Source organism: Harpia harpyja, chromosome 19 (assembly GCF_026419915.1).
Source record: "Harpia harpyja isolate bHarHar1 chromosome 19, bHarHar1 primary haplotype, whole genome shotgun sequence".
NCBI lineage: Eukaryota > Metazoa > Chordata > Aves > Accipitriformes > Accipitridae > Harpia > Harpia harpyja.
The window spans coordinates 18,960,676-18,988,109 of record NC_068958.1 but is presented as its reverse complement, the minus strand read 5'-3'; the positions used below and the strand labels follow the sequence as shown (position 1 = coordinate 18,988,109).

Genomic DNA, 27,434 nt, shown 5'->3' with positions numbered 1-27,434 from the left:
CCAGGCTGGGGTGAATTCTTCTGGCTATTGACTTCCCATCAGTCTTTACCCACGTGCTGAGTCCTCCAGTGTCCTGGGACTTGCTCTCTTGGGAGTGCCAGCGTGTTTGTCAGACGGAGGGTGAGAACACATTAGCTTAATTTTTGCCTTGCTTCGAGAGTTTCTCAGCAGAGTGTTTTGAAGTGCCAAACAGGTTTTGGAAATATCCATATGCTCATACAGGTTACCTCAAATACTCCATGAGGGAGTTACTGTGGGCTAAGACATGGTGTGAGGAGTGTTAGGTGGGTCAGGATGTTAGGTGAGGAGTGTGAGATGGGTTAGATTGTGTTGAGGATGCTGAGGATGTCAGAACCAAGCCAGTTATTGGCCGCTGACAGATGCCAGGATTTAAATAGTTGCAGCATCCCCATGCGTTGCAGGGGGCTGAGGACAGGAGCAGAGCCAAGGAGGCAGGGCTCCCAGGGTGTTTTTTCCAATTGCTAGGTTACACTCCTTCCCAGGAGCATAATTTTACAGCTCTTAGCATTTGCAGGGCTCGCATAAGATTTGTGCTCTGCCCCATCATGGAAGAAACAGTGAAATGCATCTATGGTGTGCAGTTTACTTATTTTTCCATGCCCTGAACAACAAGGCTGGCTCCAGAGCTGGCTGGAGTATCCTGAACAGCTGTAAGGAGCCTGAGGACTGAGAAGGTGGTTTGTTCAGGGTGCCCACAGGAGCAGTTTGAGCTAGGTACTGATGGTTTGGTTAAAATGCCAGGTGCAGTCTTGAAATTTGCATCTTGAAGACTTTAGGGCTTGCTTTATTGATGCTGGAATTAAGAGCTGCATTCAGCACATTGATGCAGGGGGATTTCTCTGTGTTTACATTGGTGGCAGAGGGATGCTTGTGAGACTTCAGTGGACTGAGTGGATGGATGTTTGTGAGATTCTCTGCTGGCTTTTTGATCTGTATACCCCAACTTATTATCCTACCTTTGAGCTGTGTGTAGGAATTTCAGGACCAAAAACCACAGCTATGCATGTAAACAAATATGGGATATTTGAGCAATGAGATACTGACATTTCCATAGCCTTGTTCCCCACTACTTTTGTCTGCAGTCCCAAAACTGAAGAAATGTCACTGCAGATTTGAGTACATCTAGAGTGCTGTGTTTTGAAGGCAGGAGCTACACAGAGTTCAGCTGGACACTGAATATTTAACAAACGGGTTTTGGCACTTAATAGTGAAATCTGAAGGTTACAATTAAGCTTGTCCAGCAGTTAGCTGCTGAGAGCGGTGGTCCTGTCCTCCCCCATCTTCTTTCCTTGATAGTCATTTACGTTGTTATGTGGCTGTGCCAGTGAATCACTCCAGCTGGCTGATCTAACAGAAAACTTTTGTTTCGTGAGGCCACACAGTTCCTAGATCCAGTAGGAGGGAAATGGCAGAAACCTGCAGGTGACAGTACAGAGGAGCAGGATCTCCCCTTCCCTTCTCTTCTGCTTGGAGAGCAGTTGTCCTGCTGCAGCTCTCTGCATACAGTAATTCATATCTGCATATGGACTGCCTAAGTAGCATTTATTTCTGGAAGTGGAGCTGCTCAACTTTGTGACGTGGGTCCTACGCTACTCTGGCTGATTAAGGCTGTTTGGCAGAGAACTGAACTTTCTAAAGATGAATGTATGAAACAGTATTTGATATATTAGGAGCAACTGAGCCAAGAAACAGTGTTCATCCAGTGGGGTTTTTTTAATGTAATGCATTGTTTTAGTGAGATTGTAGGAAAAGCAAGCAGGATATAAAAGACATAAGTGAAAGATGTGATACAGAATAGAGGTAATACATACAAATTACACCTGCATTCATCCCAGACCAAACAGGAAAGCCCCTCCCAGCTGCGCTTGGACAAGGATAAGACAAGTTCCTGGAGGCTGAGCTCCTTCCATCCTAGTGCCTGGAGGGGCTGCTTTGCTGGCTAGCAGCAGATAACGTGTTAATGCCTTGACTCCCATGTGAGCCCTTCGCCTTTCATGAGGAGCTTACACTGAGCTGAATTCAGCCTGTGTGCAGCTCTTTGTGGGGACTCGATGAAGGTGATCCTTCTGCCTGCATAGAGAGTGCTTGACATCTGGTGGGTGCTCTGTGCTGAGGGTGGGTGAGCTTTCTGGTGGGTGCTCTGCGGAGCTTTTCCAGCATGTCCGTGGTATTCCAGGCTGCGCTATCCACTCCTCTGCTCTTTTCCACTCCATGGATACAGCTGCATCTCAGTAATGCTCTGGCTATGGCAATCTTTTCAAGGTGAAGTGTCCTCTTGAAATGAAGAAGGTGCCTTTGAATAAGGGTGAGGGCCATTTCCTTTTATCATTGATGCTGGGTACGAGGTCCTGACTGATGCTGAGCTGGCACTGTCACTGTCCCAAAGAGCTCGCTCCGGAGTATGGCTTAGTCGTGGAAATGAGATAAACCCTATTTCACAGAAACTGGTGAAAATAAAACTGTTGAGGATTGATTTGTTTCTATAGCAACAGACTGAAGAAGCTAATACAGCTGCTCTCTGCAGAAGGGAGAAAAACATAAATTGAAATGTTAGTCCACCTGGGACTGTAGCTGTCAGCAAAAGAAAGATCTTCGATAGACTGATGAAGGGGTAAAAAGCTTAATTAAAGACAGAGGGCAGGATGATGTGAGCCGTGTTTGGAAAGAAATTGGTGCAGGAGTGTGTGAATGTGCCCTCTTTTCTATGTAAAACCTGGAGAGCCTGTGTTATGTCTTCAGAGCTGTTTATATCCTATGTCCCAAAGGACTGCTTTCTGAACTTGCCTGCCACCCTGTCATGGGTGGGGAGATGCCCCGCTTGAAGTAAGGCGGTGCTTTAATGCCATTCAGTACCTGGGTGTTCATCATGTCAAATGCACTTTTTAAAACATGAATTTAAAATGGCTTTCTGTCCTGCAGTGAATCACCATGGCTCACTTGAGAATGTCCAAAGTTTATCAGGGAATCTCTTTATGTGAACTGGGAAATGACCTTTGAGAAGTTTGGATGAATCTCTGAGCTAAATTTTCTGGATTACCCTTTAACCAAACTGAATATGGAGCGGGATGCTCCATAGCAGTGTGTGCCAGGGCAGAGTTTTCTATAGATGTTTGTGTCCTGGAAGAAAATCCAGTAGAGCATACAGCCTGCTGGATAAGGTGCTTGAGTGTAGAACTATTTTTATCTATACAGTGTGTGGATTTGCGTAGTGTTTGTGTAGTTTTTACTTTTTCCTAAACCAAGAATTGTAGCAGACTAGTACATACAGTGGTGTTAAGGTGGCTGTTTTCCTCCATGGTTAGTAAAGGTGAACTTCTTAAGTGTTTGGGAGGCCCTAAGATGCCAAATGCTGAGACCATGTGTATATGTACATTCTTGACTTGATGATGTATCCCACCTTGCATGGCTATTAAGTGTTTCAGATTAAAATCAGTATATACAGCTGAAACTAGCAGAATGTTAACAAAATTGCAGAACTAGCAGCTTTTAAAACAGGAGTGTGTGTGCAAGGTTTTTATCAGGCTCTCTGAGAAAGAGCCTGTGTTATTTAGCTTAAGGAAAGTTGGAGCTTGAGTTCATGTTGTTTAGGTTTGGTAAACCCAGATTATATTAGCACTCTTCCCTTGTTATTTAAACACATGGTTTCTTTTAAAGGGAAATTAAATTTAAAAATAAACCTCCAGCTTTTTCCAGCTACAAGGAAGCGTGTGTAGTGCTGCATACTAAGGATGCAAGAACACAACCCTGTCTAAAAGTGAGTGCCATAAATATTATGTAAATACATTATCTCATTAGATTTATATCTGATCCTATTGCCTGCTGGTTTTCAGACTCTTAGAGCAAACAAGGCTGAAGATGTCATAGGTGGTCTTTCAAATCTAATACTGAAGTGGGTTGGAAATTAGGTGAAATGACTTTTGCTTCATCCTAATTAAGACACTATGAGAAATCCTTTCAAGTTTGGTATCACAAAGTAAATTGCCTGGTTTTAAAATGTAATCCGATTAAAGAAGCCTAGTGTCTGGTAAGGTTTGAAGCCTGCCCACGCAATGATACAGATGGGCTCCCCAGACCCTTCCTTACTGCTCTTAATTTCAGAAATCAGCACATTTTTTTTAGGAAGCAGGAACAGGATTATGATAAAGCCTTGGACTCTGGAGACTTCAAAGCTTTGCATTCTGGTCTTGATTCTGTTGCAAGGATTGTGAAGTCCATCAGATGACTTAAATAAGGGACTATATGTCCTGTGGACTTGTTTTGGGTTTTTTTTTTTGCTAGTACTTCTTTCCAGTGTTTTTTCAAGGCATGGTTTCTCGCTGCACAGTGTTAAGTCTGATAAAGTGTTGGCTGTCATGTAAGAGATGTTTAAATGACCTCGATTCATCCTGTGGTCCCCAGTGGATGGCTTCTGGTTGTCTTGGAGTGTCGTTAGTAACTACCTTTGCACGATTTAAAATTACTTGCGTTCCCCTTGTGACGTTGGGCTCTCTTTACAGCCTCATTTCAGCCTGGTGGAGTCTGAAGCCATATGTCTGAACTCCTATGGCTCATCTCCATTGAGTTAGAAACAGCTGAAAACACAGAGAACTTGGAGGACATGCGTAATTAGCACTGGATTCGGCATTTTGGAAATATTTTCTTTAACCTCAACAGGAATTATTTCGCAGAAAGAGTGAAACAGGATGTGTCCTTGACATTCCTTTTCACTGAAAATAAAGACCTAAAAAGAAGAGAATTGGTTAAAAAAAACAAACTGCAGTCTTTCTGATCATCTGACATGGAGGACGTCATTCGAGCATGGTGTTCAGTGTCTGTGCTGAGGTTAGTGTTGGAAACCACTCAGCTGCAGGGGAGCTGCTGTAAGGAGTCCAACTCTGCTTTCCTGTCAAGCCTAGAAATGAGAGCCCAAAGATGCTATAGATTGTACATACAAATTCAAAATGACTCAGAAAACAGGCAAGTTGCTGTTTCCCTTGGTCTTCTCATTCTTGCCACCATTATAGTGCCCGGAGTTTCATCCTTGCAAATGCGGCGTTTTTAACCCGAGCTACTCTCGTTAGGCTTTAATGATTTCCCGTGTCCAGAAGCGTCAGGCAGTGCAGCGCAGGCTCTGCTGCATGCTTGTTGGTTGGCATCGTATGGAACCAGTTTTTCAGATGCAAAGATAAATGGGGTGAATGTTGGCTGTTGAGGTGCGGTTAAGAAATAAGAAATTTGAATCTTGAAGTAAAATTTTGGATGTTAAACATTGCATTTAAATTGTGTGTGTATAAATATATAGTAAGCTATTTTTTTTTCTTGTGCATTGACCTTAACTGCTTCACAATACTTGAGTTTTTGGTCTCTGACATTATCTGAGTTTGAGGTAATAAAAGATTCTGGGTTTCTCCACACCTCACTCATGCTTGACTTATGTTCTTTCTTTTAAATTCCTCAGGAAAGTTGGGTACAATTTAATGGTCTTCAGTGCTGCTCCAAGACAGCTATGCAGAGCTACTGTCTAAGAAAAGGAGCTTGTGCTTTCCATCTCAAAAGCTGTCACTGTCAGTGGTGGGTAAGCTTTTGAAGTCATCTGAAATGCCTTAGGATCCTGGTAGTTATATGGGTATAAGTTGTTACAGCTGAGATATAATTATTTGCTGGGGTAGAGTTGCAATGACCCTGAAATTGTTTGAAGTAATGGAGAGTTTTATCCCTGCATAAGTTCATGATTTAGTAGTCTGACTTGCCTATATGCATTCCTCCTGTACATTAAAAATGTTAGGCTGGGAAAGACTCTGCCACTAAAAGCAGCTCCTGGCTGGGAGAACTGTATTTAATAGAGAAAAAGCCCAGAACTGTTTTTGTATGCTTTCAGATAAGTGGGCAGAAATATTTTAAGGGTTTTGGAACATATTATCTTATGTCACATATGTTCCCCAAAGAAAACGTGTTTTTTCCTGGTGAGGAAAAAAGCTGTTTGAGGCCAGCTTGTCATTTTGGGCAAAATCAAATCTGGCAGGTGGATAAAAACAGAGCTGGAAGCTTAAGGTGTACAGTGAAATGTGTGGTAAAGAGCTCTCTTTGCTGCCTGTTCTATTATTTATTCATTTCACCAGTGTTAGGGATGTCTACAGATGTCTGCCAGCTCTCCGAGGAGTGGTACCTGCCTTTTTGGCCTTCCCCACAGCTCTTCAGAAGCAGTTAGCAGGGAAAGGACCTTAGCATTTAATACATATCATTTGGCTGGCTGACTTAGACGCTCATATTTTTCAGCTCTAACCTTATCTCTGTTTTACAGATAGTGTAGACAAGTAATGACAACTTTATAGCAGCTATCTCAAGATTCAGAAATAATTTACTGCCTCGGCCATTCACTCTCGTGCCTGCTTTTTAACAGGCTGGATTTCACAGATGCTTGTAGAGTAAAAGGATGTCCTTTTTAATTTCCATCCTACTTTTCTTAAGCTTTCTTAAGAACTGTTGCCTTAAGTTGATGCTTTCTCCGTTTGCTTGACGCATGCCAAGAATAAGCAGGAGCTTATCACAGTGCTCTTTGAATGTGATCACTCAGGTGTGTCCTTAATGTTCCCATTCAAACCACTGTGGGGTCACTTTTCTGTTTGCCTTCTTACCCTTGCTGTCTTTGCTCTCTCCTTTCCCTGTTACTTGTTCTTTGGGCATCCAATTAAAAATCTCATCAAGAAAGAATTTCATCTGGAGTCAGTGCAGTGGTATGTAGTTGCCTTGTTTGTGTCCCGCATTGTTGCCAGTTAATTCCTTGCTCGGCTGTGTCTTTCTTTAGCCTTCAGGGACTTCTGATTAAGCTGGAGCACTGGGATTTGATACATGCTTAAACTGAGCTGTGCGGGTGAAATGGCTTGACTGCTGATGTGGGTTGTGTTGAAGGGCAAAGTCTGCTCCAAATGCTGAAGTGGAAGCTTTGTCGTGGCTCTTAATTCTCCAGTCCCGTGCTCCCTTCCTTTAGGGCCTCTTCTCCCTTCCCATTGCATTTGGTCTTCAATATCAGAGCGACTAATTTCCTTTTTACTTACGCTTAATGTTTCTCCTTGCTTGTCTCAATGTACTGGGATCGGTGCCCTGCGAATCTCCCGAAGGCGTGTGGGGTCTCTCCCTGTGTGTGCAGTGCCCTCTCCCTCTCTGTCTGAACAATTAAGCACTTCAATGCCAGCGTAAATTCAGAGCCCTCATGTCACTGATCTTGGCAATGTCACAAGGGAAATGGGATGTTGTGTGAGCCTCTGTCTTATTTTTTTAGTCTCCCTAAGGCAAAAATGCACTCTAGATGCAGTTATTGGTACAAAACAATTGCATTTGCTTTTTAATTGATGTAGGGAAGGGGTGATTCAGTCTCTGAATCTTTGTTTCTCTGGCTCTGCTTTACTTGGCTTATTTACCTGTTTCTCATCTATTCCAGGTCAGACACAAGCACCACTGTTAAGTATTTCGGGCATCAGTTCTAGGCAGCAACCAGTCTGAAAAGGAAGAACCGGTTTGCTGTGGAAGTGAGCAAGCTGGCATGGTTTCACGATGATAAGGCATGAAGTGGAGATGGCCCTGCCTAGGCTGGAGGGCACAATGGCCAAACGGAGTGTCTGAGCTTGGCTGTCAAGGGCCAGAGTGGGGAGAGGGCTGGTCTTTCGAGCAGTCTGTTTTACACTCAGAAATGGGGGGAAACATGGAGGCGTATTTATTTTCTCTGTATAGGACATATCTAAGACTTAACCAGGAAGAGGGCGTCCATGTTTAAATAAAGTATCACAATTCCTGTATGCTTCTAGGTGCAAGGTTCCCTGCTAGAAATCCCAAATTTCCACTGAGATGCATATTGGATCAGATCACTATGGGTGCTGGAAAAAAAAAATAGTAACTTTGACTTGTTCTAATCCTATTTATTTCATCTGGCAATGAACACGTAGCTGTTTTGCAGAGTAGACAGCTAGCAGAGGGTGACACATTGTCTGCCATCCTGAAACACTTAATTGGTGCATCAGTTCCCCCCATACAGGGGGAATGACAGGCGGTGGGAATGAAGTGCACTCTGCCAGAATTTTTTTTGCACAAGTTCCTTTTGGCAACATTTTTACTCCAAACTCAGACCTTTTGTGTGTCTGTCAAAAGGGAACAGTGCAGATGGACATGTACAGTTCAAGACACGATGCTCTATTTCTGTTGGTTGATTGTCATGTCTCTTGGGATTCTGTACCTTGTTAAATCATCTCACAAAAGAAAAAGGGGGAGGGAAGATACAGTGCGAGGTTGCCAGCTGTAGCCAGCTCAGCGCTGCAGCATGAGCTGCTTGGTATTTTTTGATTAGGAATTTGTGGTTGCCCAGGCAGCTTGCTTCCACTTCTCTGGAAGTACTGGATGGAGGGAAGGCGAAGGGAGAATCTTGCAACTTTCTAAGGAATTGTGCTTCAGCAGAACCTGGGGCCCTGTACCATCTGGATGTGTCCTGCTAATTTTCTCTGCATCTAATTTTTTTTTTCTTTAAATACTGCACTTTCTTCCACTTAGTTGCATCTTCTCCAGTACTGTGGAAACAGCAGAGCTTAGCTTCAAATGAAGAGTGAGGAATGCTTACCTTAGCAGTGCTGCTAGTTCCAGTTTGCAATTCTGTGATATTGTCAGCTCCGGGCTGTTTTATATGACATTCGTAATGCTGCTCAGTTTATTGAATTTCTGCAGGAATGTTTTGCTTCCTTTTGCTCATATTCCTCAAACCCCCATCTAGTCAGATGCAAAAGAGGAGAATGCACTGCAAAGTTAGTATTTAGTAAACCTCATTAAGAGGTTTGTAAGCATTTTGCAAATGTCAAATTTCTGTCCTCTCTTAGGGCTCAGTTTCCCCACCTAGAAGAAGCAAGGCAGCTTTTTCAATGTCAGTGCTTCATGTAAAATCCTACATCTGCATGTTGGGTGGTCAGGGTTTGCTCCCTGACAAACGTAGGCACTCCAGTTTGAGAATACTGTTATTAAGGTACTAGTGGAGACTGTATCTCACATTGTTATGTGTGTTAGAGGCTAAATGCAAACTTTTTTTTTAAACTACTCCAGTGAGCATTTTCCCTTCTCTTTCCTTCTGAAATCTCCTCATCTCTTCTGAGTCTTGTCTTCAGTTGAGCTAAGTGCCAAAGTCATCAGGCATGGTAAGTGTTTGTGAGCTGAAAATGGGAGGGACCTGTAGGTGATGCCATTTTGATGTTACCTTCCCATTTTCCCTTCTCTTCCCCTACCAACATGCTGCCTTTGGACTGTGTGTGGAGAGGAGGATGCTCCTGACACTGTGTACGTCAGAAACAAAAGCTCCTGGCCACTATCCCCTGGAGAAACTGCTTGGCTTTCCCTGTCTTGATGACTGAAATTTTTTGCACTTCTGTCAGAAAAGCATTGTTCAGATCTGGCCCCTGTAGTCAGTGCCAGCATGTAGAGCCTGTGTTGTATGTGAACTCTGCTCCATTGCATGTAATCAGCTGGAAGTGCTCCCGTAATGGGAGCAGATTTCAGAGCGAGTGTCTGTAATGCTTTTAAGAATAAAGGGCAGCATATGCACTCAAACCAGACCTGTTTTTCTCCTCTCCTGCAGCTATTTATTTTGCCTCCTGCTCAGAGCGATTCTTTGATGTAGCGTAACATGCACGCGTGACCCATCCTTTCTGTCTCCCATTGCATAATGCAGGAGGTGACAGAGCCCACTGTCACCCCCCCACCATACATTAAGTTTAAAGAAATGCATTTCCACTGCCAGGAGCTATCTGTAAGTGTAGGGCTGCCCTCTTCCTAGTGGGTAATTTTAGCTTGGATGGATGTTTTTCTATTAGCAATGCCAACCCTATCTTGTTCCTTTATAGTGTGAGCCTGCAAGCCCAGAGGTTAAACGTCTGGTTGTAGTTCTTGCACCAATGCGAAACAACCTCCTCCTGGAAATGAGGAGTGGGAGTTGGTAGGCTGGTTTTGAGAGAAATAGATGAGCTTACCTTTTGCTGCTTACAGTTCCTGAACAGATCCTTCATGGGGTTGCTGTCACTTTGAAAACTCATGCAGATTTCCTGCTGCCTGCTCTTAGCCAGTCGCCGCATCTGAGGAGCGAGTGGTTCTGCTCTACTCATAAAGAGAAGGAACAATTTGGCAATTAGAGAATCAGTTGCTGCATGGTATTGCTCTGGTTGAAATGCCGGCTTTTTCACAGCATGCTGTTAACCTTATGCTGGCTGAACTGTCTGTCAGTGTTGGGCAATGAGGCTAGAGCTGTTAGCAATCCTTGTTCCTAACTATTGCTTCACACTGAAATGAGCTGGCAAAGTGCAAGCACTTGAGGGGTGGGAGCTTGGGGTCTCGTGCTGTGCAGAGGGCCAGGCACAGTCTCTGACTGCTGCTGTGTGTCAGCCAGAAGGTCAGACTGAATCTGAGCATTTTTTACCCGAATTCCTTGTCAGTCGCTCTGCCTTTGCTGCTGGGTACCTTGAGAGCAAGTATCTGATTATGGACCCTGGTGCTCCGGGCAGCTCTCTGGCTGGGTTGTGGTGTTGCGCAATGTCAGCTGGGTCATTTTCACATGTCCTGCCCTTATTAAGGTCCCCAGTTTTCCCCATCCATTCTGGCATCATGTACTTGAGCTGGTAATCCTACAACTTTAAGGAAACTTTATATTGTTAAACTGTCTTTGGCTATAATTTATCTGGTGGGATATAGGGAGGGGGTTGGGCTCTCTCCTCTTAATCTTTAGCTCTAACTTGTGCCGCACGCATCCAAAGTTGGCATTGCCAAAGCATTGGCAAGTGCTAAAGAATAAGCCCTGAGGCTTTCAAGACAGAATGGCTTGAAGCTTCGTGTTCTGGTCTTGATGCTCTAGAGGAAAGGGAAGGTGTACTGGGAGGTGAAATGGCCAAAGGTTTGTCTTGTTGCTCAGACTTTACTGCGGAACATCAGTGTCCCCCCAGTAGCTGCTTTTTCAGTTGTGCTTACTGTCAGCTCTGTTTTGCTTGCAGGTATTAACGTAACCCTTCCATGCATATTTCATTCAGTGCAATAGGATTAAGTCTTTTAATCTGTCTGTCCTGTATATTGGTCTCACAGTTCAGCATGCTTAGTAATATGCAAAGTACTCTACTACAAGGAGTGTGAGCCTGAAATGGAATGTTAGCCATAGCCATAAATTGGAAGTCCTGTAATTCCCACAGGTGAAAGCATGTGCCTTCATCCTTCTGGTGCATTGAAAAGACTGCCTTTGGATTTTTTTTGCAGGGGGTTAGATGTGACTCGCCTGGAAATATCCAGGATTTCAGTGTGATGGTGGGCATTGAAGTGTCACTTGTTTGCTGGAGTTGCTTGTTTTACCTGGAGTAAAAAAAGCCCAGGAGAATTTCAGAAAAAATGCTTTTAAGCCTCTCCTCCAAGTGGTTGGATGTTATTAGCAAGTTGATGTGTAGAATGTGTGTAGTAGTTTGGGGGAGGTGCAGATACCAATTAAATAGCAGCAGAACTGCCTTCTTGCTTGTGTAATGATTGAAGTGGTCTCTGGAGAGCAAAGGGAAAGGAACCAAGTGGGACGGTGGCCAAAATCCCATAATGGCCTCGGTGCAGATGGATACTGCCATGTATGTTTGGAGTTGAATGTCCGTGCTGGCTCCTCGAGGACTTGGTCAGTGATCACCCCGATGCTGTTGTTCTTGGTGCATGCACATGGAGGTGGTTTGTTTCCTCTGCTGTGTTTGTCAAAGACATATTCCCACCATCACCCCTTCCAAACACATGGATTCTCCTCTCTTGGGAAACTTCAGCTCTGCGTCCCACTGTTGGAAGCTGGGCGGTGTGACAGCTTCGCTCTGGAGGAAGTTATGTTTTTCTCATGTGCCAAACCTACTTTTTTTGGCCAAAATTTTGAAAGGAAAGAAATCCAGATGCATGTGGGAGATCAGAAAGTCACTCTAGTAAAAGCTCATCCCGAATTTTTCTTTTGTTATTGTACCATTACAGAGCTGTGCTGTGGTTTCTCCTTCCAGCCACACTCTCTTTCCTCCTGGAGAACTAGCTGAGATGGGAGATTTGCTCTCCTGCTCTCTTTGGTTTATGTAAATATCCATGAATTTTCATGTTTGATATGGAGATGAAATTTTAGTCCCATACTCTCACTTAACTGTCCCTCCTCAAAACCTGGGTGCCAGGAAAGTTTACGTGGTAGTTTCCATTAAAATTTGCAGATGCGTAGTTAAGATTTGCTGAAGCTGTTGAGTACTTCTTCACTAAGATCCTGATCTAAACCTGATCTAAAAATCTGTTGAAACAAAGTCCACTGGGAAGTACGAGTTGATACTGCAGCTACTAGAAGAGATGAAAGCGTACCCTGCCATGGAGAGCTGTTCATTGTATGCAGACAGACCTATATGTGAGAATTAAAGGGAGTTTTGTGGATACAGCTGTTGAAAACACATTGCTCCCATAAAACTTGCTCGATACACAAATGCAGCTGCAAAATAAACAAATTCTCCCCTATGAACGTGTCCATAAATCTGGAAGTTGCTCTTGGGTGAGGACACTACCTGTTCACGGAGATCTTTTTGTGCTGCAACGTAATGCTTTCAGCACGCTTCCACCAAGTTTAGCTTTCAAGATTTGTTAGGTATTTGTGCAAAGAAATGCATGCACTGGGAACCTGTATTCTTTTTCATGCACTTGAAAGGAATTTTCTGGAAAGAGCTGCCTGCAATTAGAGTGGGGAAAATCTCCTCCAGCAGGCACTGAATTCTTCTTTGCAATGTATATACTGCATGTCTTCACCTGTTTGCTCTAATTGGAAACACAATTGTCGTTCCTTGATAGATTGACTGCCTGACTCAGCTCTGTCTGGTGTAAGCCTACGTTTCTGTAAGGAAAGAAGGTATGTTCCGACAATGTGGAAAAATAGAGACAGTAAGATCTCATATTGCTGCCTTGTGAATCTCTGAAAATAGCTTTGTTACCTCTACCATTTAGTCCTGCTTTGCATGGGCTGACACAACATTAATCCCATAGCTGCAAGATCGAGACTTCCGCTGATTGCAAGAAGTGAGTCATCCCCACATTAACAGCGTCTGCTCTGCGGAGACGTTGGCATACTCCTCCTGTCCTGGAAGGAGCCTGGAGTTAACGTGCTTTGTCAGTTTAAGAGTGATGCTTACCAGTCTTCTGTGTCTAGGTTCAGCAGTCTATGTGGCTGCACGTTTAATGCATGTGCCCCTTAACTTTGACTTTAACCTATGCACCATGTCTCAAGTATCCAGATTTCCTGGAATGGTGCGTTCAACTCCCAGTAGGATCAATTTGTCTGCTCTGGCGGTTTTGTTCTTTTCATGTTTGAAAACTGGATGCTTTGCACAGATGTTTATGATCCCAATGTTCTTTCCTTATAGGTGTTGCTTTCCTGCTCCAGTGTGTTAATTGCCAGGAAAATTTCTGCTTTGCAGCCCAGAACTAATGGCATTTCAGTGGTGATTTTTCACATATCATAGGTGCTTTCTGGAAGGGAGAGGTATTAAAAGCAGCGTGTAAAACTATGCTGATGCTGTCGCAGCTGGGCAATGCTGTACTCTTCAGTGTGTTAATTCTTGTGCGTGAGGTCAGTGGTCTCCCGTTTCCTCTAATTTTAGATTTTTAAGCACAACGGTGAGGACCCGGTGAGTTCCAGCAGGAGGAAACATGGGCAGTAAGACCTCATAGCCAGTTTAAGATGACGTACTCAGCACTGTACCTTTTGAGTTGTCTGTACGCGGTGTCTGTGGTCGGAGGGCTGACAGCCCTGTAAATCCAGATCTGCTTTTTAATTTACCGGTAATCACTTGAGCTATGTAATCCTTTTCCGATTCATTTTGCCATCAAGATTTATCAATGTAACTTACTGCTTGCAGTGTGAAGGATTTTTCCACACTTCTCCCGACAGCTTTGGGAGTATGCTGCGCTCTAACTTCCCTCCTTCTTTCAGTGTGAAAAGCTAGTTGAGAGCTTTAGTTCTCCTGAGGTCCTGCAGGCTGTGTGATCTATGGATAGCATCCTTGCTGACAGTTGTTCTTGCATGTGTTTTTCTCAAGTCTAGAGACACTTGAGAAGCACGTGTAGTATTAGCTCAGATCATTCAGCTTCTTCCCTTTCATTTAAGCATAAGAAGTTGCACTGTAGCCTTATCAGTCAAGAAGAAAATTTTGTTCTGAATTGTTGGGAGAAACAAAAAAAAATCAAACCCAACAACCAAACTCAAACAACAAATCCAACAAAAACAATTTGTACCTCTCCCCTTGTGGCCTCTTGGCCCTTAACAGAGCTCTTCTACATCAGGTAGAAGGTAATTACTGTATGTGGTTGTAAAGTACTTGGCAACGTCACCATGTTTGAAGTGCTGAATGTGAATTACTGTATTTTATTTTTTCCAATAGAAAAATGGGGGCAGTATAATGTCATTGGGAGAATTTTATATACAGCAACTGCTTCCTGTGTAAGACTGGAATGTGAAGTGAGACTTCTGCATACATTTAAAATGCCTGGACTCTCTGCAAAGCATTATATAATTATCCTCTATATTAAATGGCCACCCACATTTTCTACAGTATGTCTGAATTTGTTTTTGTAACTGATAAGATGCTACAGCTGTAAAATGACAATGCCAGGCTCTTAAATATTGTGCTTTTAGAACTAACTCTGCTGCAGTTAGTGGAAAATACTAGCAAAGGCAGAAAGCACATTTTTTGGTCAGGTGTTCCACAATAAGCTGAAAGCAGCGGTCAAAATTAAGCTCCCGTTGAGCTAGGTGCTCTACAAACTCTTCAGGCCTGAGCAGAACAGACCAGGCAGATGCATAGATTGTATGTTCCTCAGTTTGTTGGGTGGGAGACAGTCAAGTTTGGAAGGAATCTGCTGAACAGAGAAAAGGGCGGATGTGAAAGGCATAAGAGGGTAATAGTGCGGACAAGAGTATAGGAAGAGGGCAGCCAAGGAGTTTTGGGTGGGAGCAATCATCCCAACTGACTGCTTTTTTTATAGTAAAGACAAAAACTGGACAAAGAAGTTGAGGAGCGTAGAAGCCAAAGATCACCGCTTGGCTTCCTTTGCAGCCTCTCCAATAGCTGGAATCTAACCGGGTCACTCTCCAGTCTTTCCTGAAGCTTGCCAAGAGGGGCTGAGAAAGTATTGCTTGGGATGTAGCCACGTTCTCCCCTGCCCCAGGAATACTCTGCTGTAATCTTCTCCAGCCTTGCATCAGCAGTTTATTTTTGGAAAGGCTATTGTATTATCTAGTGGTTGAGGCATGAAAGAAAAGGGGTCGCAGCTCTGTTGTGAGCCCTACCACGCTGTACCCCTTCTCATCGCTGAGATGGGCATAGCGCTGCCTTTCTCGCTCTTCAGAAAAATTTAAGCGTGCTTTCTAAACCTAAAGTCTTGCACAAAGCATTTGAGTTGTTTGTATTACCAGTCTATAAGCAGGAAATACCAAAAGAGGGTTGCGTTTGCATTGCAAGAATCTAGCAGTTGTATGGATATTAATAGCGGAGATGTGTGTATTGACTTGCTTGTGATGTCCTCCGGGCAATGGACTAGGAGTTAATCTGCCTCCAGCCTTAACTGCCCTTGTGACACTTTGTCTCTAAGGCATTGAACTAAGTCTACAAACATCTGGGACCAGTTCTCAGCTACTTTAAACTTCCTTTGTGACCTTGGGCCAAGGCACTCATGTACACTGGTTTCTCGAATCTAAAGCAGTGGTAGCACTAGTATTGTGCCTTTTGTCTTTAGTGTTGAGTATGTAAATACACGGGGAGGAGGGCTAGCAATGGCCTCCGCTGTCTGCGCACAGGTAAGAGTACTGGGCTCTGAAGTCTCTGGGTGCTTTTGTAATCCACCTAAGTGAGACTACAAATCAACTCTGAAGACTCATCGTTTGACTTGAAAATAGTGAGTTGTTCTTTAGGTGGCTTGGCCTTTGCTCTAGCCCGATGCCTCAGATGATTTTGTGATTGAAGTTACTACAGTCAGAAAGAAATAAATGGAAAAGCAAAAGGAAAAATATGGTCTTGTTTAAAGGAACTATTGGGTTTTATCGTGACCTAAAGCAATGTGCTTTATTCAGCAATTTTTACAAACAGGAAGCTTTATTTAAAAGGCTACAGCACTTGCTAAATCATGGAGCAAGAGAAAACTGAGTGCAAGAATTACTGTAAACAGAGCAGATTTTGCAATTTTCAGAGCTTTTCTTATGTCCTTAACATTCAGTCTTAATTGCCTTAGATACATCAGAAACATTGTTTGAATACTACGCTGGTGCAGCAAAAGGGAAGTGAAATCTAGGTAATCATTTGAGAAGTTTGCTTTCATGACGGAGACTGCTAATATGAAAGCATACCCCCTCTTTGATCTGAAGGGGTTTTTGGGGCATTGGGGGAAAAAAGAAAGCAAACAGCAGTGGTAGTCGAATTGGCTCCAGACCTTCTCTGAGCTTTATTGGAGACTTGTATTTACAGCATTCTCCTTCCTGTGCCAGGATCTGTTTTTCTGCTTAATCAGAAACAGCCCAAAATCACACTGTACATAGATAGTACTTGGCTTTGTACTCTGCTTCTCTTGGTACCATATTTCCATTTTACAGATGGGAAAACTGAGGTCTGGGAGTAGAGCTTTTCCCTAGGCTACGTAGCATGGCAGGGAATAAAGCCCTCATGACTTCCAGAGTAGCCATCGACTCCCCAGCTTGCAAGGCTCGAAGAGTATCGTAATGGTCTGGCGTTAGGATTTCCTGCATTTCGTTCTGTCTTGTCTATTTTTGCTGAAGGCAATGTTTATACTGCCCTGTTTTTAATTACTTCCCCTCTGCCTTGTAAAATCAGGTCAACAGGTCTGTAAGTAGGTATTTTCAAGATGAAATGATTCAGGCTTTACCACTGCATGATCTCACAGCACCATAAATAAGTGCTCATCTCTTTCTCATTTCATTTCTCATCTGCAAGCCATTGGAGGTAATATATTCTAGGTGGAGATGTGGACCCTGGCCTTGATGTGAGCATCTGTGCCTTAGCACAGCGGGAGGTTAGTGACTTGAAGGAGAAACCCCTCTGAAAGGGATTGAGCCTGCCCAGCTGCTGCAGACTCCTGATTTCCTGCAGTGATTTTTGTGTTTCCATAAAACCTGCTTACTTGATTCTTAATGTATAATTTTTATTGTTCTCTGTGTTGTGAAATGTGCTCGCGCTGGGCTGAACCAAGACAAGTTAGACACTATTCCATATTTATTTGTCTGATAAGAGTTCCCAAAGCAGGGCTGGCTGAATGGGGCTCTGTGTACCCATGAGCCTAACACCTCAAAGTCTTGCTGAGTTGTTCCTGGTAACTTAAACCTCTTTAAATTTCCCTGTCTGGCCTGAAAAGACCTGACAAACTCCTCACTTCAAAAGATCTAATTTTAATCCCAGAGTACCCACCTTCTCCCCAAGGTGGTCTATGGGGGGGTTCCTAATATCTTAGAGCCTGGGCTTTGTTTCCAGTAGTTCTGCCACCGTTCCTATGCATAATGCCTGAGATGTCATTCAAATCAGATGCACCAGGCACTGCAAATAGTGCTCTGAAGGAATTGCAGTGTCTTTCAGAGGTAAGATTCCCATGCTAGTGTTTTTCCAACTCCTGGTTTCTGCAAACCATAATGGAGTTATTTTCCTGTGTTTAGATCTAACATGAGAAGCTTGGGATCTTATCTTAGTCTGTCACTTTAATGCTGTGTGTTGCATACATAAAAATGGGATGAAAGATTTGGTTTCTGTTAACTCAGGAGAACTGTGTGGCCTTCCTAGCAGAGCTGGAGAGGAAAAGGAGGGAAGAGATTGATATACTTCACTGCAATCCTCACATCTAAATATAAATAGTTCTCTTCTTGGATCCTTTCAGTCTGAACTTCTGGGTGATTTGACCTTTCTTTGATAAAAGCTTTCTTTATTTGCAAGAATAAAAGGGCAAGGGGGAGGAAAGGACACAGCAGATTTTTTTTTTTTTTTTTTAAATATCTTAAAATCCTGGCAGTTGATTTCTGCAATAGCCAGCGCCTGCTGTTGAACCGGCTCCATCCTGGACTCCAACTTTTCTCCTCCTCTGAGTCCCTTGAGTGAACTTTGCATTTTACTCTAAAGCATTAAGCAGAAAATTTCTAAGAAAGTTTATGGAAGTGTGTTTTCTCACAGGGAGACCATGCTTTGATGGGGAGGGATATCCTGGGCTCCAGTCCTCAGTCTTGCTGCTGCCTGCACGTATCACTTTGAGCAAGTGACTTGGTTTATGCCCGTTACACCACTAACCTTGGTTTTCCTTACGTCATAACTTGAGCTGAAAGAAATATTTGTATTAAATGCTGCTGGTTTTTCATATGTACACGCTGAAGTTTTTTGACCTCGGCATCAAAACACAGCTCTGGTTAATATGTAAAACCACTGAACTCTCTGGCTTTGGTCAGGTTAGCAGCCTGTGCAAGGGGATGCGCAGGTGCAGTATTTATAACCGCTCCAGACTACATGCAAGTCTTTCTGGCCCTAGGTTTAACCATTAATTGCCACTTTAAATCCAGCAATAAATTATTCGGGCAACCACACTGCATGAGCCCACTGCCAAAAATAAATCAGAGCCTGAGAATTACTCAGGTCCCCTTCATACCTCAGGACTGTTGCAGCTGGATGGGGTAGGGCACCTCCTGGACTCAATCCGGTTGGGTTTTGGTGTCTCATATATCTTCTGGACGTAGTTTAAGGCATCATCCTGCAAACTATGTTAGTAGCACTTGAAATGCATTGCATGTATGTATTGGTTTGCTGTTTGCTTCTGAAGCGCAGGGTGGTGTGTGGTGGTGTGCGGGAATGCCTCTGGATAAGCCTTCCGATGCTTTGCAAATTGGATTTTGTGGCTCACTTCCCTGTCCTCTTGGATAAAGTTTCCCCTTGAGCTCCACTACAGGAGAGGCAGCTGTGTCTGTCTCAGGACTGCAAAGCCTTTTATAATGCTCTGCTGGATCAGGAGTCACTTGGAGGGGAGAGACTTTCCATTTCAGAGTGTGCTCCTGAATCCCACCTGAAACCTGCTTGAGAGTAAGCATGCTGCTTAGTTTACTTCTGAGTTTCCACTTGGTCTGCATGAGATTCCTGTTGGTTTGGTGCCTTTCCTGCTGCTTTTACACACCGTGGTATAGAGTTTTTGCTGGCTAGGAGCCGTCTAGTAATGACTGTTATTTTAGAAAACCTAGTTACTGCTTGGGCTGCCTCTGTATCATATGGTGAGTCGTAGTGATTACATGCTGGGGAGGAAATGAAATGATCAGGAAAGGCCTACTTCATAAAGAGCAACAGTTGACTTTATTTTAAACCAATTAAATTGGGGATTAGAGGGTGCTGTTAAGTTCTACCCCTAGTTAAAGAAAACAATGCAGGAAAATGTACTGTATTAGCAAAAGCATGATTGTCTAGGCTTATAATAAATCCTGTGTAATTCTTGAAAGTATTAAGTTTAAAGCAGGCCAGCATACAAGGAATGATGGGTTGTAACAGAGAGGGCCATCTTCAGGAAAGGTGAACCATTTCAATTTGCTTATAAGAATGTACTGATTCAAGTTCACATGCCCTTTCTGGGAGAGGGCGGTAGCACTTCTGACAGGTGGCAACAGAAACCAAACTCCTTTAACAGCAAGCTCAAGAGCAGTGCCAGCTTCTTACACTTGTGTTTCTCTACTCTTAAATAGGACACCTTGCCAGGGTTAGAGGGAAGATTAATCCTCTACAGGGTTAATCCTTAAGTCCTTGGTGTTCGACTTTTGAACAAGGGAGGGAAGTTAATATTCTCTGAAGTGCTTGGAGACCACCTACTCTTTCATAGAGACTGCCAACAGCTGTCAGATGGAAATGATTTTTGGACAGTAAGAAGTCAGTGTGGAATCACACTGGTGACCAAGAGCAGGCTCTATATCCCACAGTCTTTGACTTACACCCCTAGTGACTCTTGCCGTGGAGGGAAAAGGGTTTCCCAGAGCCATCAAAATTCTTCAGAAGGGTGTGAATTAGCGATGGGTTGATGGTTTACTGTCTCTTGTGGTTAACTTTAATAGTCACATGTTCCTCTGAAGATGTTTTTTCGCAAGCATATGTATGGCTGAAAGATGTCTAGTAGCAGGAGAACGTGGGAGCTCTGATTTAAAACCAGGATGGTCTGATAAAGCATCAAGTAGTGAATCCCTGTACCGGCTGTGTGCTTTGTGACACTAACCCTTCTGCTCGACACAGTGCTGTGTGGTCTGTTCTCTGTATTACTGCTCTTAACCACAGCTGTCCAGCCACTGATTTGCTTCCAGATAACCAGCTTGGTGTGAGAACTCTGAAACTTGTCCTTGCCAGCTGTCCCGTCTGGTGTATGCCTAAGTGTTCCCTGTACATTTTCTGTCTTGCAGCATCTGGAGAGGGCCAAATGTGAACTGCGTTGACAGTACTGGATACACTCCACTGCACCATGCTGCTTTGAATGGTCATAAGTGAGTCATCTTATAATGCCTTTGATCATAGAGGATAGTATGTGCTTTACAAGCTACAGTTTCTGTGTAATTCATTCACCAGTCTAATGCTGTTTCCACTGAAAATGTGGTGATGGTGCAGCACTACACCATCTTCAGGACAAGAAGTGAAGAACATCAGCGCAGTGAAGCTATAGAGGCATTGGCTGCTGCACAGTATAATCATACATCTCTTTAAAAATTTGGCAAAACACTGAGGTTTTCAACCACCCTTTTATTTATAAACAATTTGGATAAGATATAACAACATATTAAAGGTGGCTTCTCCAGTAACAGTCCTCTGCAGTCTGTCTGGTGTCCAATGTGTTGCTGTGCCTGCACCACTTAAAATTTGCTTTTGTGCATATTACATTTTTAAGTAACTGCAGTCTTCAGCATGGTAAATCTTGTATTGTTCATTGCTACTTAAGACATTGAGAAATTGAATAGCGTTAAAGTCTTTATTCATGTTCCTTGTGCTGGTGCAATTCACTTTTCACCAGAGTGGCTTGTGGATGACTTCAGTCCCTATTCAGCTCCGTTACTGTGAAGGTAACATAGATCTTTCCTGAGCTCATCTCAGCAGTATGGTGTTTTTTGGTTTGGGTTTTTTTTTTTTTCCCTTGGGCAACATTTACTAGGAATGCTTTAAAATCACATTTCAAGAGGATCTCTGAAATACTCCTGTTCAGATTAACTTTTTGTAAAATACTTACTGCAGAATGTAAGCTGTGAAAGAAGGACTGAATATCTTATGGACTCAAGTTTCCTTCTCTTGCAGGGATGTTGTGGAAGTTCTGCTGAGGAACGATGCACTAACCAATGTAGCAGACTGTAAAGGCTGTTACCCTCTTCACCTGGCAGCTTGGAAAGGGGATGCAGACATCGTGAAGCTCCTCATCCACCAGGGACCTTCGCATACTAAAGTGAATGAGCAGGTCTGCGTATTTTTCTCTAATATATCTTTGAATTGCTTCCCTTGGATGGAGGGAGATTACTTCAGCTGGCTCCTGACCCTTCCCAAACTAGTAGTAATTGTTATAAAGTCCTATTTGCTAATGGGATAAGAAGGGCACTGCCTAAAGCAAATACCTCCAGTATTCTGAGTTAGTGGTTGAATGAGTAAGGTATATATGTTTATATGGAGATAATGAGAATCACTCCACACCTAGGAAGTGGTCTCCTGCTTTCATACTGGGCTTCTAAAACTAACCCATAGTTTTTCCTTTCAGTTGCTGGATAGTTGAAGGTTTCTAGTTCTGTCAAAGGATATATTGGCTCCCTTTGGGAACTAATCAAAGCAGCTTTGTTTAGTCTTTGTTTGGCCATGCTCTCTTAGCTACTCTCCTGGCTTGTCTCTAGCACTTGCTCCAGTTAACTAATTTGTAAGTTGTAAGATAACTTTAACCCTACTTGCCCCCAGAAAAATCCCTAGCTTAATCTTAAAGAATTATTTTCTCAATCAGGCAAGAAAAATTTCTGGTGGATTTCTTCCCTTTGTCAAGCTGATAGTTTTTGGTAATGCAGAGGGGTTGATTTGTACAAGACGGCTATTCTGTACAGCGGCTGCTGTCTCCACTTTGGAGGGCTGGCTCCCATGTAACTTCCCTGTGGAGGTCAGCAGGTATCTTAAAATTCCAGCGAACTTCTGAAATGCTACTGCTGGAAGACCCAAATATTTCTTTGGGTCTAAGAGTTTTGGATAAGGGAACTGGTTTACTGAGTGAGGCCAGCTGAGCAGTGTTACTGAACCACTTATGGCTGAGTGCTTGGGCAGACACGCAGTAACAGATCCAAATCAGATGGTTATAGCTACAATAGCCCTTGATTGTCTTGTCCCTCAGGCAGGAATATCTAATGTCCCTGTGAATCAACTCCTGAACCACTCAGGTTTTCATCCAGGAGGAGAGGAGTACACCAGAATAAGTTTGTCTGCCGTAGTACCACAAGGCTAAAAATGTGAATTAACTTCTGAAGGAATATACAAGTAGGTCAGATACTCATGGGTCAAGCTTAGCAAAATCTGTCAAAAGTCAAGATGAGCAGCTGGGAACTGTGAGTTTCTGCTGTTTAATTTTGATCTGCGGTGCATACTTTTCAGAAGCTGGGGAGAAAACTCCCTTTGGAATCGGGTTTAGGAGTCCTAATCCTGCTTCCAGCCATACTTTGTGGGGACCACAGTGTCATGCTTAAGTTTTCTATTCCTCTGTATCAGATGGCTAACTTCATGCAGCAGGCTGCTCCAAGGCTACATGGTTGCTTCTAAAGCATCATGAAATGAAATATATGGTGGTAATGCTATTCGCTACCACTCCTCAACTGAGCAGAAATAACTAAGAGTGTGTGTTTTAATGTCTTTATTGATAGTTTTCCAGTTTGAGGCTGTGGTTAATGTCTTCAGGCACAGCTGCAGGCATTCAGTCTGTTTAAATAGATTTGAGAACTGTGGTTAGCTGTTTACAATCAATCTGATAAGAATTGACTGAGGGCCCTGAGTGTAAACTGTTCTGCTCTGAGTAGGACAGGTATAGGGGAAACCTTTGCAAAAGATTAAAAGCTTAGTGTAATCCTTCCAGGTAAGGTTTCATTAATGTCCGTTTAGTAGGAGCCTTTTTAAATGAGAAAAGTCAGCCGAATAGCCTGTGCTGCTTATGTTTGGAGTCTTGTAAATGAAATGCACAGTGGTTCAAGTTACAGGAATCGGCAGCTGGAATGGCTTCTGCTGTTAATAGCTTTGACTGGAACAAGATGCTGTGTTCTGTCATTTCCACCCCTTGGGAGTCACCCATTGCTTTGTTGCTATATCTCACCCATTTCATTATCACATTTTTTTTCTTTTTCCTCTTCCTTTTTGTAGAATGCTCTTGAGATCAAAGAACTCAAAAAGTACGGCCCCTTTGACCCATATATCAATGCCAAGGTGTGTACTTTGCTGTCAGCATTTCACTGCATCATTACTCCAAGCTGCACTCGCGTGCTTCCAGGTGCAATGTCATCCAGTTGCAATAATACCTGTTCAGTTTGCAGCTGCTTGGGGAACATTAAAATGCGACCATTTATTTACTGTGGGTTTCTTTCTTCAAAGCAGTTATAGAAACATAATTTAAGGGAAGCTTTTCCTTACTTTCCTGGGGGCTCCTTCATTGCTTAGCCTTGTAGGACTCACGGTGATGGTCAGTTTGCTTGATTTGGCTGGATGACTTCCAAAAGGTAATGTTATTTCAATTAAAATTCTTTAGGTTTTATTTCATATGCTAATGTTGCTGATAAATGCAAAGAGAAGGATTTTTTGTTTCCTGCTTAAACGTGGATGCATTTTCTCTGTGGGCTGTTTGGAGTGAATTTTCACGCCTTTTCTCCTACAAAATGCATAATGCTGTATTTGTCATTTGAATGGACAGTTAATTCTTTTGGTGGTGGTGGGGAGAAGGGAAGGCAGTAATGTTCATGCCTTCCTTCCCAAGTCCTTCATGTCCTGCTTATTGCATCAGTTCTCTCTTTTTGGATGTTAAGTCTGTTGTGTCGTCTGACCCTTCAGCCCTAGTCTTCTGTTCCTGTTTTCTTGCCTATTTTGCTCCTCTCTTACTTTTAGTTGTTGAGCTACAAAAAGGCATGACTTCAGCACTTACGATGCACTGAGGCTGAGCAATTGAGGAAGCAGATAAGAAAGTTCCTGGTGGTGATTTCTCAGACACCATTTTTCATTTTAATTTATAGTGAAGCTGCAGGTCAATGATGGCATAATAGTCTGCTGATTTATCATGAGATACTTCTGCTGTAAGCCACCATGCCACGGTTGCTTCCAGCCAATTATTTTGGATCCAGCCATCCATGGCAGATTTGTCTCTCAAAGTTTAGTTAAAACTTCCACTCTGCTTGATCTGCAGTACCTTAAAAACACACATTCAAAGTTCCTGAGCTTGCTAACCTCTGGGAATTATGTTTGTTTTTGCAGACTTCTATTTCAGGAAATACTCTAGTGCATACCTCTTTAAGCACAAATATATTTAGATAAAGCTCATCTGTATTGGTGATTTTTACAAAAATCCAGATGGGAATTTTACAACAACGAATGTATTCTGTGGAAACATCATAGTCGAGCAGTTCTGTTGCCTGAAAGGGGCTTTCTAAAACATTGTCAATAACAAACTAAAATCTTATGCATGCCAGCATTAAAGTGTTGAATGAAGAAGAAATATAAAGATGAAATACACAGTGAGCTCACTTTCTTGTGGGTTTTTGTTTACGAGGTATTCTAATTTGGATTTTATTTTTTTGACAAGTGCATTATTTTAAAATCTCAGTTCAGTTTTCAAGATGGCTGTAGTGCTCCTGAGAACAAGGCTAGTGTTTTTGAAATCTTTGCCTTGGTTTTAAGGAGAGAGATAAGATTTATACGCAATCTGTTAGGTTCATCACAAGTTCTGACCAGCTTTCCACCAGTTTCTGACCAGGTTTGACGAAGAGCGTGTGGAATCATACCTGTCATGCAAACCTTGATGCTTTCTCAATAGCCTGGCTGCAGGTGGGAGAACCACAAAAAGTCCAGGTGCGAAGTGTAAGAGTCCTTGCTTAGTCGGTGCTTTCCAGCTTCTCAGCTCCCATGCAGGATGGGATGTCATACAGAAATCAAGTGAGATGTTTCATCCTTCCAAACATTTTGGCATATTCAGAAGAGCAGGAAAGCATTTATATAAGGCTGGACTACATTTAATATCCTGTTGAGGAAGAGATAAGAAAGCCAGAAGCTTTTTGCTCTCCCTAAAAGTTAAAGAAATAGTTAACAGCTTCTTTCTATGCCCCTTCCTTTTCAACATCTTTTGTTCACTAGGAGGTTCCTGCAGTATGTCTGCTACAGGCCTGACAGACTTCTGAAAAGCAAATGATAGAAGCAAAGTTAAGAGATGGAGCAGCAACTTTGCTTCAGTAACTCCTGCTATCTTGAATTTGGTTCTTTACTTTGTATGAAGCAACCAACCAGTTGAGCAGAGCTGAAGTAGAAAAAGCTGTCACATAGCTCAGGATTGTACACTGCACAAACTACCTTTGTCTTTTTTAATTGGAAGCAAATGAATCATGCAGATTGGGTTTAAAGTGCTATAAATCTAAATGGGCTGCTGAGAAAAGTGGAAGCCTACCATCTGGAGTCTGCAAATGAAACCGGGCAATGAACCCACCCGCCGAGCTCCCGAAAGCTTGTTGGACATATGGGGATCATTTTTTTCTGAAATGTGTTTGGCATTGTTGGGCACCTGTAGGAAGGAAGGAGGCCTGTTCATCCTTACTCTGCTCCTGGCAGTGCCATGTGGGATACTGATGAAAATCGCGTGCTGCAAAAGGAGGGAAGGAGATGGTGCAACTGACTGGGCGGCTCCAGCCAGCTCTTCTGGCCTGCTTTGTGCCTGAGGTTGTGATGTGCCTTGGCTGTCACCTCCTGGTGAAGTTTGGATTTTGCTTAATGTTTTTGTTCCTCTTTCATTTCGGCCTGCCTTTAACTGAAACTTTGTAGAGTGCATGCCAGCAGGACATCCCTGGTCTGTGCGTTAGGATCAGACGTGTCACTGGAGCAGCAAAATAGCAGGTTTTTAATAGGGCAAGGCTCCATTAGCACACTGACAAAAGTCCTACAAAGGAATCTTAAAAATAGGTTGGATGGAACCAAAGGGTCAAGTAGCCTCCTTCCCCAGCCCTGAGGCAGGATCAGGTCTACCTAAACCATTCCTGACCAGTGTTTGTCTAGCAGCTTCTCAAAAACCTTGGAGACGGACAGCTCTGTAGCCTCCCTTGGCAGTTTATTCAACCATTCAAATCTTTGCAGGTTAGAAACTTTCCCTTATTTAAACCAAGTCTCCCTTTCTTCAATCAAAGCCCTCTTATGGTGTGTTAGGAACAGGCGTGCAGGCAGATAAACTTTAAGGAGCTGTAGCTTCTCCATTTTAGCATCTGATGAGGAGCATAAGGGCTATGGTATGTGGTATCTAGTTACCAGGGCTTGAAAACTTTGATGGAGCCCATGTTAAAGCAGAGGCATTTCTGCTTGTGTTCCCATTTTGTGGTCTGTAGGCAGGCATCATATGAGCCCAGCTTCTCACTCCCAACTGTGAATTGGGGGGGATGCTAGGATTCCTGCAAGCATGCAGCCCCTGGGCCCTGTTGAGTGTTCTATTTTTCTAAGAAGTCTTGAAATTTGAACCCATATGCCTTCTGGCTGCTGGAAAGGAATTTTCTTTTTCCATCTCCAATAAATATGTATGCCTGAGCAGTCATGCTCATTGTTCAGGCTCCACTCTGGTTTGTGCTTGGAGAGGCGATGCAGGGAAGGGAGGCAAACTCCCTTGCCTGGAACGGCTCTAGTATTTCTGGCTGCTCAAAACTCTCCCAAAATGGAGGCAATAAAGACTTATGCGATCGCGGCAGTTTCCAGTACCCAGTCTGTGATGGGGAAAGACTTGCTGTAAAGATTCAGGGGAGTTTACCACCTGGTGATCTCTGTTGCAGGAGGAAAGTCTGGGGATTTCACCCTGATTGTCAGAGCCCTGACCTGCTTAAGGAAAATTGGACTAAATTGCAATGAAGATGGGGGAAAGTCTCCAACAATTATGTTATTAAAGGATGTTGTGTTCCCATTTCTGAGCCATCAGGCAGGTGTTTGGAGTTGCTGTGTGCTTTAAAGCACCCTTGAAATATATGGTCTCTGTGTCAGGGAGGGATTGAGAGGGGGACAGTCCTAGCAGTGGAAATCCCTGGTAGCCAGGGCTAGCGTGGCATGAGCAGTGCATACCCCTCATGGCTCTTTGGCAGAAGATACCTGTTGCTCCAGGGGGACTGGGGTTACCTACTCTTTCTGCAAAAATTGCTAGCGAGCCTCCCTCATGCTCTGGGG

At 43.2% G+C, this 27,434-nt stretch overlaps 1 protein-coding gene across 8 annotated transcripts in view; it reads left to right on the top strand.

Moving 5' to 3' along the window:
- The window catches only part of ANKS1A (ankyrin repeat and sterile alpha motif domain containing 1A), a 112,006-nt gene that overhangs the window by 8,216 nt on the left and 76,356 nt on the right, over positions 1-27,434 (top strand). For 5 of the 8 annotated variants that reach the window (XM_052814297.1, XM_052814301.1, XM_052814296.1 and 2 more), the window contains exons 2-4: positions 20,453-20,533; positions 21,333-21,489; positions 23,409-23,471. In XM_052814297.1, the coding sequence (XP_052670257.1) occupies positions 20,453-20,533; positions 21,333-21,489; positions 23,409-23,471 (301 nt within the window). The remainder of the gene's footprint in view (positions 1-20,452; positions 20,534-21,332; positions 21,490-23,408; positions 23,472-27,434) is intronic. The other 3 variants (XM_052814299.1, XM_052814302.1, XM_052814298.1) reach the window with 1 other exon arrangement.